The following is a 15,139-nucleotide window of genomic DNA, read 5'->3' as shown; positions in this document are numbered from 1 at the left end:
TATGAGCTTATATACGAGTATTCATACGATTTTTTTCGGTTTTTACTCCTTTTGACCTAACATTTTGGAATACTTTTTGCTTGCTAAAGTGATTTCTTTTATCGTAGAAACTTATTTTTATTAAATATGTTATCATATAAGTGAAAAAAGAAAACAATATACGATTTTCACTATAATTAACAACTTAAAGTTTTAAGAAGCCATTTTAGTACACAACTGAAAATGTATAAAAACTTGGAAAATTTGAAATTAAAAGAACTCTTCTCTTATGTTTTTGTAGATATTTAAAACTTTTCTTTACTCATGGTATATTAAAATTGGGACACATTTTTAATTGAGTTTTAAAGTTTGTTGGTTTTTATAATTGTACATATGTGCGAGAGTGTGATTTGATGTAACTAGTTACTAAAAAGTGTAAAATTACGTGTGTGTGTGTGTGTTTGTGTTGGTGTGAGTAGTTGGTTAACAATTTATTATAATGCATTTACTGTATTTCATTTATTAAAGAATTCATCAAAATAGATATGGGTTAGCATTCAATTTCCTTTACTCAATTTATTTAAAGATTTCAAGGCCGTAACCTCAGAATATGAAATGTATTGGTTCCTCATTTATTGAGGTTAATTGATTTCTAAGCAAACGCTCACAAAGCTGCCCATGCGGTTGAAAAAACATATTTGTTAAGTTAATTTACGGAAACTAAGTCGACCGCCGTAGCCGAATGGGTTGGTGCGTGACTACCATTCGGATCTCGGTGAAACACCAAAATTAAGAAAAACATTTTTCTAATAGCGGTCGCCCCTCGGCACGCAATGGCAAACCTCCGAGTGTATTTCTGCCATGAAAAAGCTCCTCATAAAAAATATCTGCCGTTCGGAATCGGTTTAAAACTGTAGGTCCCTCCCTTTGTGGAACAACACCAAGACGCACACCACAAATAGGAGGAGGAGCTCGGCCAAACACCCAATTATATATATATATAAGTCGAAATTAGTTCGGCCTTAAACTAGGTTATAACTCATTTCCCATCTCTGATGCGATGATAATCTATTACTTAGTATACCTGCCACTGAACGTGTGAAGAAGCCATTCATTTTTGGGACTATTACCAGTTTTTCCTAACCGCCTCCTGTGTCGACCTGTCATCAAAAATTCTCTGCTCAACCGAGGTCATGTTTGCAGAGATGCTCCTGAGACCAGAAACAGATATATATACTATACTTTCTTAGAACTTCACCATTCACTTTAAGAAATGATAAACAAAATACCTTTAAATCATAGCCGTGATTTATGCAAACAGATGGAGCTGTAAAAATGTCCCAGTCTGTAGTAACCGTAAAACTGCTCTTAAGTTATTGGACACCTTCATAATTATTTCGAGCGAGTTCTTGACTAGCTTAATAAACATAGTGAAATTAATTTATTCTGGGTGCCAGGTCATATGGGAGTAGCTAGAAATTAGATATCTGCTGTTCTGAAATTTAACCTCTGATTAGGTCGTGAGTGGTCAGGAACTAGTTCTATATCGAGAGTAGCTAAGAATTCCATATTTAATGATTAAAGATAGGAGACCAGCTGTATGAGAACTATGCTCATGGTGTAGGTAGGTAGATGAAATGGTTGAAGTGCCAGTCTGGCACTCCCCAAGTAGTACTAAAACGCCGTTTTGATACCATTTGAGACCTCCAACAGGCAGATATCTACAGCCAGCCAGAGCTGTTGATATCATGGAGAATATTAATGGGATTTAGGTTGATGCACTGCCTTAGGCTATCGAAGAAAGGGACACCCAGTGAAATTAACTGTCTAGCTGCCAAACCCGAACATTTACAAAGAAAGTGATCAACAGCCTCCTTCTCCTCACAGCTTCTGCGATCAACCGAGTGTGCGCCGATTGTCCAATGACAGCTAACAGGAGACAGCTAAGAGTTTTGAAATTGAATGGTGTGGAGCCGTCGGGACTTTCTGAGTCTTCCTTCTATTGCACTGCGGTCGAAGGGTTTTCGGAATAGCACACGAAGATTTCTTTTCTGCGCTTTCCTGAGAAATAAGTTGGGCAATTCGCCTTTGATCACTGTCAGGGGATGCCGATGGCCGGGAAGGGTGATGCCGATTGTCGGGTCATCTTCCAGGCAAGCTCATCAGAAATTTTAGCTCATGGTGTCTTCAAACCTGTTCTAATGGAATGAATGCACCAACTGCCATTCAAACGATGGCGTGACTTTTAAGAATTTATTGCAACTCAGTATCAACAGTCATGCCCTGACGAAGGCGAAATAAATATGACATTCCTGATAAGATGTCAAAAACAAATCAGCTGAAAGCAGGTGCTTTTTGTGGCTAGTGTAGAAGGGACCTGAAGCTATCTCACGGCATGTTTGCCCAACATTCAGTTTCCCGTTGAGACCGATGATCGATAAAAACTCTTTTCAAAGTTATTTCAGTTATAGAAAGTTTTTTCAGTAATGAGGCTCCCATCACTCCAAAATATGCAATGCTTGATAAGGTATAATAATGAATGATTAGATTAGGTTAGCCAGGTTGCTTATCTAAGCCAAGGCGCTCGGTGGTCCTAAGACCTATTGTGATACCTGCATTTGATTTCCATCCCCTAACTAAGTTGTTTAAACCACTTATAAGGAGGTAACTAGTTCCTCCAGTGAGGTATTTTACAAGGTCTTCAAATACATAATCGCTAAGACATTTGGCACGGCTTCTGTACCTATGAAAACGCTTTTGAATCCAAGCAGCCATTTTGTCCTTTTAAGATAGTTAGTAGTCAGAGACAATCTTTTGTTAGCTTCCGCGATTACCCTCAAGTCAATCGCAGTGTACAGTTTGCTTAGGGCAACACTAACGTCCTCTATCACTCCCTGATGGTCAAGCTCAGAGCCTTTGCTTATACATTTATCCTATCTCTCATTTACCTCCACTTCAGAGTGGACACGAATCCATGAAAGTATGGTCTTATGTTGGATAAATGAGAGCGGCCTTCTGCATTCTTTAACACATCTTGAATTGATATGTGCTGAGGCCAGTGCCTAGATCGCTTCTTGACAATGAACAAAAATGGTAGGTTTCCCGTAGGTTCATTAGTTTTACCGTTTTTGCTGTAAGTATAAATATGGTCAGCTGATATGACTCTAGTCTGTCGATCCTTTCTGTCGGGTATTCTTCATTTATAGTATTTTTTCGGATCTATCTTGGTGGCCAGATCGTTTGCTTTCGATGCGTCTTGCAAGTGTTCTACAGGTACTATGATATAACTGATGCCTACTGCTTTAATCCTGGAAGCAGTTTTGGCCGCTATCACATTAACTTATAAATAAATGGATGAAAATATTTTCGATCATGTCCAATGCGATCTGAGGCGTCGATCGGAGTGTCTGCACCGCCTCCCACCACAAGAAAGCTCCGTAAGTCAAAATGGGTAATCGTATTTTACCGACCTCACTTCTAACCAAATGTCTTCATACAGATAAAGATGGCATGACAAGCTCTCTTCACTCGTTCATCGGTGATCCTTGTCCGAAAAAGCTTACAGTTCAGAATTGTGTCAATATATTTGGCTTCGTTTGATAAGATTAGTGTTACTCCATCTACAGATGGTAACTGAAAACTCGGTATATTTTATCTTCCAGAGAACAGAACTAATTCGGTCTTGGCTGGGTTAACCATTAGACCGTTTGAGGTCGACCGCTTAGAGAGTTCCCTTAACGCTGATTGCATGAGCCCGCTGATAGTCGAACTTCCTTGTCATCGGGACAAAAACATCGTCCGCGCATAAGCAACTATACTATAAGAAAACTGACTATAAGAAAAGTATGAAGTTTTCTTGCTCATGGAAATATGCCGTTTATTTAAGACCTCTTTAAGGCCAGAGTAATGGCGAGAAATTTGTATTTTCAAGATTTTTTCTTATAGAATTCGCGATAAAGCCCAAGGATGATGGATTACATGAATTCTCTCCACCGAGATAAGGTCGATTAATTACATATTTTCTTTTTAGTTTTAATTTTACAATTTACATACATTTTCACTTTGTAAACCGATATCTTTTTTGATGAACTCGTTTTTTATAAAGCTTTTGTTTTTTGTTTTTTGCTAAATAACATATGTAGACGAAGTAATATTGTGCGTGTGTATGATAATGTCAATATATATGTATGTGGCGCTTTTAATCACATTTGAATACTGTAAAATAATTCTTGTGTGAAGTGTTTTCAAAAATAAAGCCTTTTATTCTTTTACTTAAGCAAAGTTCATATTGATTCCTCTTGAAATGTAGTAAAAGTGGAAGGCACCTTCATACTATACCTTTGACCTGCAATACGGCAGTGTATTTAATTTCTGCAGCCGGATTCTTTGCCACGCACGTATATTCGCCAGTATGCGAGGCCGACAAAGAAGGTATACTCAACAACGACGAATATTGATCGAGCATTGTGACATTGGCGCCCAACAATTCAGGCAACGGCTCGCCATCCTTAAGCCAGATCAATTTGAGCGGTGCATCACCACGCGATACACCACAAACTGTGCGCGTGCGCATACCCTCGGCAAGACCATCTTGAAACACGAACGGTTCTATTATGGGTGGGACTGTAAATAAGGCACAAGAATATCGATTAAGAAATTTAAGTATCCAATAATATTAATTATAAACAAAATATGCGTATATACGGACAAATAACGGAGCACGTAGATTTTTTTGTAAAGCAATGGAAGTGGAAAGAAAACCAGCGTTGAGTTGCGGTGGACCCACGTTGTGGAGGACGAAGTGAATTTGCGTTGTGAGGTGAATATTGTAGATATAGAAGTAGCTTTTATACGCATTTTAGCTGAAAAGATGCATTTATTTTCTAAAATATAGTTTTTTACATAAAATTAAACCTTCGCAGTTTTGATACTTTTTGTACATTTTTTTTTCGTTCTACAATTAGTAACACTACAAATTTCAGGCATTGCAAAGAGGAAATAAAGTTTTTAATTTCAAAATTTTCCAGGTATTTTAACTTACAAATATTTGCATACTTTAATATTGAAGAAAAATTGTATAGTCTTTATATTTGTATACTTCAAAATTAACAAAACGCATTCTACGAACATAAAAAATCAGTTAATTTTTCTCTTTTTTTTGAAATACATAAACTTTTTAATTTTTACACAAAATGCATTCCCTATGTTTTATGAAAAGGAAGCATACAAAACAGGCAAAACCAAAACTCGTTCAAAAATACTACGTTTCAGTATTTATATATAGGATATCTGTACATACATACATACATATAATTTGTATATATTTATTCTGTACACTTACAACGAATGTTGTAAAAATCAAAAACAATTGCACAAAAACAGGAAACAAATTACAATTCTCAAATATTCACTAAAAAATCTGTGTAATCTTCATTAATTTAATAAGCGTCACTTTGCACGCTTTTCCTTGCTACGTTATCTGTTTACCGTTAACAAGCAACGCCTGCGAGTTCTCCACCTCCGCTGCGGAATTTCGCACCACACACGAATAGTTGCCTGTGTGATCGGAGCCAAGATTTTCAATTACCAATATGCTGTTGTACTGATCCACCTGCTTCACGGACATGTGTTGCGTCGGGTCGATGGGTCTGTTGTCCTTGCGCCAGGTGATGGTTAGAGGCAAGTCGCCCTTAACCACGGAACAGGTAAGTGATGCGCGATCACCCATGTTTAGCTGTAGTATGGATGTCTGAAAAGGACTCAATTTAGGAGGCACTGTTGGGTGTTGACAGGATTCGATGTTGGGAGTAGATGAGGAAAAAAGCGGAGATATGGTAATTTATTTAAGTTATGGAATGAAAAATTCTATCCAATTAGCATCACAAATATTTGTATATATAAATAAAATATGTCACGAAGTCATATTGGCGTCTCTTGTTGCAAATTTACATAATAATATTAATATATGAAGAAAAATACCGTAGTTTGAATTGCCATCGTATTTTTGTAAAATTTCCCATGAGCAAAAAAAACTCACAATGAAAGGATTAGTAAAAGTTCAATTGTACACTTCCATGACTTTTTTTCTATTTAGGTGATAAATTCAGCTATTCGCTAAAAAAAATGTTTTTTTTTTTTTAATGGAAATGCTTTTAGACCTCCTATACTAGTCAGCAAATTAACTATTTGATAAAAAAAATTTTATTTTTTCTGTAAATTGAAATACTTTAAACCTCCTATTTTAGTCAGAAATTTAACTACAGGGTTGCCAATATTCGACGGACCCATCTGGCAACCCTGTATCTTTTGACCTAGATGTCAGATCGCTTAATGACATACCGCGTTGGAAGCGTCAGTCCAAGCAGATTTTTACCATGGAACAGTACACGCCACGCGAGCGCTCCCAAATTGTTGAAATTTACATTCAACAAAAGAAGTCAATTGTGAAAACTCAACGTGCGTATACAAAATTAAATAATATGAAAAGTGCGCCTTCTAAGAACACCATTAAACGTTTGTACGAAAGGTTTTCAAATCGCCGTTCTCAGCAGTTGGGCATTGCTCGGACCACTTTACAACGAATTATCTGCATTGATTTGCATTTATTCCCGTATAGGATTCAATTGACGCAAAGATTGTTGCCTGCGGACAAGCCTCGTCGATTGGAATGGAATCGAAATCCGTCGGGTCCGTCGAATATGGACAACCCTGTACTTGATAAAAAAATTGTAATTATTTTTTAAGTTAAAATACTTTTAGAACTCTTTTTCTAGTCAGAAATTTTACTACTTGATAAAAAAATTGTTATTATTTCGGTAAATTGAAATACTTTTAGACCTCCCATTTTAGTCAGAAATTTAACAACTTGACAAAAAAAATTGTAATTATTTCTTAAGTTGAAATATATTACTTTTAGAACTCTTTTTCTAGTCAGAAATTTAACTACTTCATAAAAAAACTTGAAGGCCTCCTATTCTAGACAGTGGCCTTTTTAGTCAGCTAAATTCAACATCAAGTTTGATGGCATGTAGGCGGCACTAGCCATTTTTAGGGCAAAATAACTGTAGGGAAATTTATTACCATATTCAGCTAAATAAAATATAAATTAAATACCTATAAACTAAAAACTGAGAGCAAGAGTTTTATACAATCACATCCTTTATGAGGAAGTACACCTTAGAACGCAGTTACTTATAAAATACTGCTTAGAGACAGATTGTGAATTGATATTTTTTCTTAGTTATTTGTAAGTACCTGCAGTGAACGCTACAATTAAATAATGGCAGCTTTTTTCTAGCACAAATCCAAAACGTCACATATTCCTACGGTTTACCCTCATTTCCGAATTGGGAACTTTTGTTCTTTCAACGATCTCAATTAGCCGCAGAGTTTGCTACTCAATGAAGAACTTTGCATTATTACATACATATGCAAACCATTAAATCACAACCTTCAAATAATTTGTAAAGTAATTTAATTTGATACTCAATTTGGAAACGTATTTCTTTAAATGCAATTACGCAACAAAAAGATCATCAGTTTAAAAGAACTCGATTTAACTGCTTCTCAACTCAATGCCACTTAAGATAGTCGCAGTCAGCGTGAATGAAATTTCGCTTTGCCAAAGTCACAAACGAAAAATTCTCTTAGGAAATAGTTGCATTCTTGTTGCTTATAACATCTAATCTGTCCATTAATTAAAACTAACGAGATGACCTAAAAAATGCTTTTCAACTGCAGAAGGAGCAGGTGTATTCAGCTCGATTATGAGTAGCGTAGCAGTGACCTAATTGATTGCAAACAAAAAGGTTAATTAAATGAAAACGATGAAAATATACTCAGTTTTAGGCAATACGATAATTATAATCTAATATTTGAATATTATTAAGATGTTTTCTGGTACGTTAAGCACTTACTTGAAAAAAGGTGGAATGAAAAATTTAGGTAATTTTTATTTGCCCAATTTGTCCCTTGGCAATTTCTAAAATTAATAAATAACCATTTGATTTTACCTAGTAGATGAAATAAGTAAATAAAAATAATGTATTGTAAATCTTTCTAAATGAGCGGGAACAACGAGGCTTTATCGAGGAGACTCATTGATCCAGAACGTATAAGAGGCAATTCTAAACCGCAGCAGAAGTGATATAAAACTTTCCCCTGAAGTATTAACAGGACCATTAACCATTAACTTAACTATCACATGAAAAAAATGGTGTGATAGACATTGATTCTTGTAGACTCTGTAATTAGGCACAAGAAACAACAGAAGATGTTCTAGTGTAGACAGACTAAATTAACTAGGAAGCGGTGTTATAGCTCCAAACCTCCTGGTAGAAATTAAGCTTACAGCAGTTTTAGGATTTATTAATAGCATAAATCTGTTTGAGTAGGTTATATGGCTGCACAAAATATCTTTTCAGGTCGCAGTCGCAGGCCCGTTCGTAATAAAAACAAGGCAATACAATAGCAAAACGGTACGTTTTACTTTACGTTTTCCACCGAGAGCCGAATGTAGCAAAAGGAAGGTGCTTGGAAGAAACGATAACGAAATCTATATCGACGGTTCTAAGATGAACTGTGGCGTGGAAGCTGGCTTCCATTCGGAGCCGCTCAACCTATCCCAGTCAATTCGTCTTCCTGACTATGCCAGCGTGTTCCAGGCAGAACTGTTAGCAATCAGAGAAGCATGCAAATCACTAAAACTCTAAAAGGAAGTTGGTGCAAGAGTAGATATCTTCTCAGACAGTCAAGCAGCTATAAAGGCCTTGGACTCCAACTCCTTTTCATCTAAACTAGTCTTACAGTGTAGAGAGGAGCTGGAAATGCTTAGTAATTGGCTTGAAATCACTCTGATATGGGTTCTCGGTCACAGCAACATACGGGGTAATGATATAGCGGATGAGCTAGCAAGAAAAGGCTCGACACTAGAAATAGCAGAGGCGGTGGCAGTCTCCACCCCACTCAACACATTAAACGCATCCATTGCTTCACACTATCATGCTTTAAACGAAAGAAGGTGGAATCAACTACAGGTATTTCAATAAAAAACACATGGCCGAGATACAAAATCCAAAGGACGAATGATCTGTTAGGATGCTCTCGGCCAAACATCACACGTATCACTGCAATCCTAACAGGCCACTGGAAAGTAGGTGATCATGAAGCTAGACTCAATCAACCCTTCAATCCTATCTGCAGGAGATGTCAAGCGGAAGGTGCGAAGGAAAGTATTTTCCTCTACTTATGTGAATGTTCAGGGCTAGCTAGGGCACGACTCCGCTCCTTTGGTAATCCTTTCCTGCAGCAAATTAATGAGATCTCAGACATCGAGATAAAGAATTTTCTGCTATAATTGGACCTCACTAAATGGGTTTGACTTAGAACAACAAAAAAGTCGAGAAGATGTGAACGATGTGGCCGTCGTGTCGGATGCCCTAGCACTTCAGCAACAGACGAAAAAATTGATGAAGTGAAGAAAATGTTATTGGCCAATCGTCGAATCACCGTTAGAGAAGTTGCTGAGGACCTAGACATATCGATTAGCTAGTGTTATTCGATTTTTTTCAATGATTTGGGCATGAGACAGGTCCCCGCAAAATTCATACCAAAACTGCTCAATTTCGACCAAAAGCAGCATCGAATAAACTTTGCTAATGAGATGTTGGACTCTGTCCGCGGCGACCCAAATTTTCTCCAGAGGATCATAACTGTTGACGAATCATGGGTTTATGGTTATGACGTGGAAACCAAAGCTCAATCATCTCAATGGAAGCTGCCGCACGAACCAAGACCGAGAAAAGCTCGCCAAATTCGGTCGAATGTAAAAGTTTTGCTTACCGTTTTCTTCGATTGCAGGGGCGTTGTGGATCATAACTTAATAGCTACAAGTCGGTGAGGCTACAAGTTGTGCATGCTGCTATGCAGGTATTCAGTATTCACGAATATTTCCTCTTCCCGGACTCCTTTCCAAAAAAAAGCTGTCAAACCATAGTTCTCGATATCGATAGTTCTCTTCCAGCTACAAAAAACACCCGATAGTATGCAAGGAGCAGCAGAGAATAATACTTTTAATAAGCTTATACTTATCTAGACGTCGAAAAATTGGCCACTGCTCGACCGGAGGGCTGAGGGAATTTACCGTATTATGTGGAGTATATTGAACTTACGAGGGCTCCACACTATGCGATAAACGACATAAACTTTGATATGAATGTTTATGTACGTTTCCCATTCCTTTTCATGATAAGAACGCCATCAGTCTTTGCACTGACGGGTTCAAGACGGACTGTACATTTTGAGTTTATTTAGAGAAACTTTTGCCGGTCAGCAAATACACGAGCATTTTCTAAGTGGAAGTAATATATTCTTGCAAGATTTTGAAATAGTATAGCAGTGGAAGAAAAAATATAGCAGCAATATATGATAAAATTGAACGGCTCTGTTAGCAATAGTAGATACCTATGTACTGCAACTAAATTTAAATTGGTGGTCTCAGGCAATGACCTTTTCTCGTGGAGCATTGTAACCTCTATTTATTAGGAACTTAACTCAGTGGTCCTTAATCAAACCATTAACAAGATTTTTATAAATATCTTAAACACACCGCCGGTACAAATGTACATCAATAATAGCCAAGACGAATTATAGATAGGGTTTTTGGGAGCATTTGACCACTGCGTCTCTTATATTTACACTCTCAAATCGGGCCACAAATACGATTTCTCAGAATATTTTGCTCGTAACACTATTTAGCAGACCCATTTTTAGAAATTTAGTCGGACCATAAGTACGACTCCGATAAATATTTGGACTCCTGCGTCACCTACCGGATAAATTCCAAGACAAAGAGTATGAGCTCAAACGTTTTCGAAGTTTTCAAGTCTACAGATTACAATATTTTTTTTTTTACTAAACAGCTGCGGAAATTAATCTCATTACTGCTGTTCATATACAAAGAGCTGTTAATCGAGAGGGAGTCAAATGCGGAGCTAAACAATATTGCCACAGTTTTGAAATCATATGCATATGTATGTCATCACCAATTTGTAAGAACGTAGCCTCACCAAGTTAAAGCATCCAACCCAAGCATGCATTTAATGAAAACGCACATACAGCTAACTAAGGGATGTTAGGATGTTGAACACTTCAGAAGCCGGAGCAATGCAAATACAGTGCACTCGCGATAACTCGAATAGCCGCTAAGTCGAACGACGTGCTAACTCGAACACATTTTTTTCCCTATTGACTAGTTTGTAACTCGAACAATATTAAAGCGCTATAACTCGAACAAAAAAACAAATTTATTTGTACACACATTCTTTTCAAACATGTACATTTTGTACATACATACATATGTAATAGTATATGTATATAAATTATATGTATACTAGTGTATTGTCCATATGAATATTTCGACGTTAATATCCCGTTAGTTTTCTGGGAACAACATCTTGCATTGACCAAATTGCTTTAAATTTGTCATTTGTAGTGTATCAGTGCATGTGAGTAATGGATCGTAAAAGGTTGAAGTGTTTAACATTAAAAGAGAGGGCTGAAGTCCTTAACAAAATTAAACGTGGATGTAGTGTTACTTCTCTAGCGAAGGAATATGGGGTAGCCAAGTCCACCATAAGTCTTATAAAAAAGAAAGACAAGGTAATTTTAAAAGCAGTAAACAACACGTTTTTGGGTCCTGGGAAGAGGAGAACTTTAAAAGCTTCTGAGTTTCCTAAAATGAAAGCCGCTTTATACAAATGGTTTCTGTGCCAAAGAAAAAAGAATTACCCAATAAGTGGACTCATCTTGAAAGAACATAACATGAAAAACATAATTTACAGGTCGAATTTACGCTTTATGATGTTAACAAATGGAATGATGGTGCCGAATTTACCGACACAGAAGTAATAATTGAAACTAGTGATTCTGAGTCTGAGTTTAACAACACAACTGAGACATGTGAGCGGATATCATCTGAGGAGGCAGTTAGCTCTATCAATAAGGTAATTCAGTGGGCCACAACTGAACAAGTAAGCCCCGCAAAGGTTAACACTCTTCAATTGCTGCGTGAAAAAGTCATATTCAACATTGCTGCAGGCAAGAAAAGACAAACACACATTACAACTTTCTTTTCGGCCTAACTTTTCTGTTAAAGCTGACTTTTTTTGTGTAATTGACACAAAGACTGCCAAATATTTGATGAAAAATATTGAAACGAATTAATTATTTTAAACATATTCATGTTCATATCCATATGTAAATAAATAAATAAATTTAATTGAAAAAAATCGATATCGATGACTGTTTTTTTAACATAGCACACTCAATTGATAAGTCGAACAAATTCGATAAATCGAACAGCGCCTGTTTTAATTAGTTCGAGTTATCGCGAGTGCACTGTATTGAAAACCACAAAATTCAAAAGGCTAATGAGGTACAAATCATCAGATGTATTTATTTACCTCCGTATGCATATGTAGGTATGTATTCGTATGAGTGTTTGCAGATGTGTGTCCCTAAAGTACTAACAGCATAAACAAATGTACACAAATAAAAGTAAATGCTGCAAAGATAAGCTGCAGCGACTTACAAATTTTAATTAAACGTGAAACAAGTGAGAATGCGCTAAATTTGGTCCGCCCCGAACTTTGTATACCAGCGCACATTTCGGTCAAATTTAATTTGTGTTGGCTGTTAATTTCTGGCATCAAACATATGCATGGACCTGAGAGTAATAGCTGACAATTTAGTCTTAACAATTTAAAAAACGGGCACGGTTCTAATTTTAAAAATATTTTTCTCGGATCTAAATGAGGTGAGAAGAAGTGCATGCACCAAATTTGGGCGAAGTTTCTGGGCTGATCGTTTGAACCAAATTTTAGTAATTTTGCTTCATGTATTACATAGATATCAGACTTTGTTTTTCAATTTTAAAAATTTCCGTTACATGTGTAGTAAACATGGTTATTGACCGATTTCGGTTATTTGCAATTTCGTTCTACATCGAAGTTTCATTGAAATACCCTAATTCGACTCCTCATATGGAACAGTCACTTGGACATCGAGAGCAACTCTCTCGACAGTACGGGCAGCACTAACTAAGCTTCAACGCAGAGCATACGTATGCAGATGGGAGCGATGCGGACCTGCCCTTCAGCTGCGATGGAGGCGATGCTCGCACTGACACCGCCTTATATAGTCACTCAGCAATCAGCCAAGCCAATCCTGTTGAATATTACCAGGGAAGGCTTCGGTAAAGCAAAAGTGATGCCATCAAAAAACATGGTATTGCTAAGTCTGCAGCTCTCACTTACTCAGCCGCCCAGAGATGATATCACTAATGTTATCAAATTCGAAAAGAAGTTCAAATTAAACTAGACGACATGTCAAACTGGGGTAGACCTGCATTGGAAAAGAAACTCCAGGAGTGTACCCTGCACTGGTATACAGATGGCTTGAGGACCCTAGAAGGCATAGACCAATCTGCGGCCCCAGAACCTCTTTGGCTATAGGTAGTTTTCCAAGCATCTGCCAAGCGGAGATGTATGTATGCAATCTGTCTATGTGTAGAGATAAACTTACACAGATATTTCCGGAATGAGCGACAGTCTGTCGACACTCAAGGCTCTACCATCCTGTGAGATTAAGTACTCATTGGTTCATGAGTGTATCGAAGAACTGAATCTGCTACGAACGTACAATCGTGTCCGTCTATTTTGAGCCCCAGGATATAGGGGAATAAATGAGAATGAAGTAGCGGACGAGAAAGGCTGCGGCCTCGCCATTAATAGGATCGGAGTCCTTCTTTGCTATGGGACACCACACCATCAAGGAGAAGTTCAAGAGTGAAGAGCTAAGGTGAAAGGAGGTCGCTGGCATCGAACAATGTGGCTACGCCAAGCGAAATCCTTATTAGGAGGGTACAATCAAAAAAGATTTAAAAACTTATAACCCTCCCCAAAGATAAACTGAGAATGCTTACGTGCATTCTCACAGGCCAATGGAGGCTGCATAGCCATCTGTTCATGATAGAGATATGGTCCACTGATTCTTTCGTTTATGTGACCAATCCCACGATACTCAAATGCTCCTTCTCCTTTAATGTAGCGTGGAGAAGGTTGAAACCCCTCGTCCAACTGCAGCCAGAAAAAAGGAGCATACGCTTTATCCTGAGTTTAATAAAGGAGTTGGGTCTTGATGAGGTTCTGTGATGAGCAGAGGGCGCAAAAGAATATGAGGTCGAAGTGCAAACGTCGAAGTAATCAAATCGAATCTAATCTAAAGAACTTTGGAGTTTCAAATGACAAGATTAAAAAGAAATGATTTACAAATACGCTATGATTTTTTCTAAAGATATCAAATGGAAGAAAATATACGCAGCTATTTAAAAAAATATGATTTTGTGTACCATTCACTTTACTTCACAGGTAGAAAGTTCCCAGTGCACTACTTAAACAGCCAGCAGAACGAATTTGGAAAGTACACAGGAGCTCAATACCTAAAATGAGCAAGAGTAAAAAGAGTACGCTTTGTTCCCATTTTGGCATAAATATTTTGGTTAAGTCTAAGAAATAATAATAATTATTGAATTGCTTTACAAAATTTTGTAGTTTCATTTTGACATCCAGTTTTTCCTGAATAACTTTCACTGCCGCATGGTGTAATAATTATGCACAAGCGTGTGGATATAAAAAAGAGTTTCACCCATACAGCCACAGTTTGGCACACGTGGCTCATACATACCTAAATAAGCACTCACCAGAATATATATATGTACATGGAGATACTTGCAAACATATATCGACAGGTATATTCATACATATATTTATATACACCTCCTACATGCACTCGTGTTTATAAAAGTAAACAAAAGATGCCACAAGGGCCTAATTTGTCCAGAGCAGCAAAATCTGACAAGTGAGTGATGGGAGTATACATTCCTAAGAGCGTTTGTGTTCGTTCAAATGTTGTATTTGTTTCGCTAAAAATGTGTGGAAACTCGCAGTAGGAAGCCATTGGAAAGCGCAAAAATATGCATACGTACGAATTGTTTCGGCAGTGAGCAAGTGGAAATTATGCTAAATTATGACTTGTGGTACAAAGAAAAGAAATTACTACATGCATAAGTATTAGGGTGGTCCAAAAAAAAATTTGTATGCTG

At 37.2% G+C, this 15,139-nt stretch overlaps 1 protein-coding gene across 3 annotated transcripts in view; it reads right to left on the bottom strand.

The window, feature by feature from the left end:
• The window catches only part of LOC128862101 (cell adhesion molecule Dscam2), a 308,940-nt gene that overhangs the window by 49,598 nt on the left and 244,203 nt on the right, over window positions 1-15,139 (bottom strand). For 2 of the 3 annotated variants that reach the window (XM_054100528.1, XM_054100529.1), the window contains exon 10: window positions 5,467-5,754. In XM_054100528.1, coding sequence (XP_053956503.1) covers window positions 5,467-5,754 — 288 coding nt within the window. Of the gene's footprint in view, window positions 1-4,317; window positions 4,603-5,466; window positions 5,755-15,139 lie in introns of all 3 variants that reach the window. The other variant, XM_054100530.1, reaches the window with a different exon arrangement.

Source organism: Anastrepha ludens, chromosome 4 (assembly GCF_028408465.1).
Source record: "Anastrepha ludens isolate Willacy chromosome 4, idAnaLude1.1, whole genome shotgun sequence".
Classification (NCBI taxonomy): Eukaryota; Metazoa; Arthropoda; class Insecta; order Diptera; family Tephritidae; genus Anastrepha; species Anastrepha ludens.
This window is presented reverse-complemented; position numbering and strand designations above follow the sequence as displayed.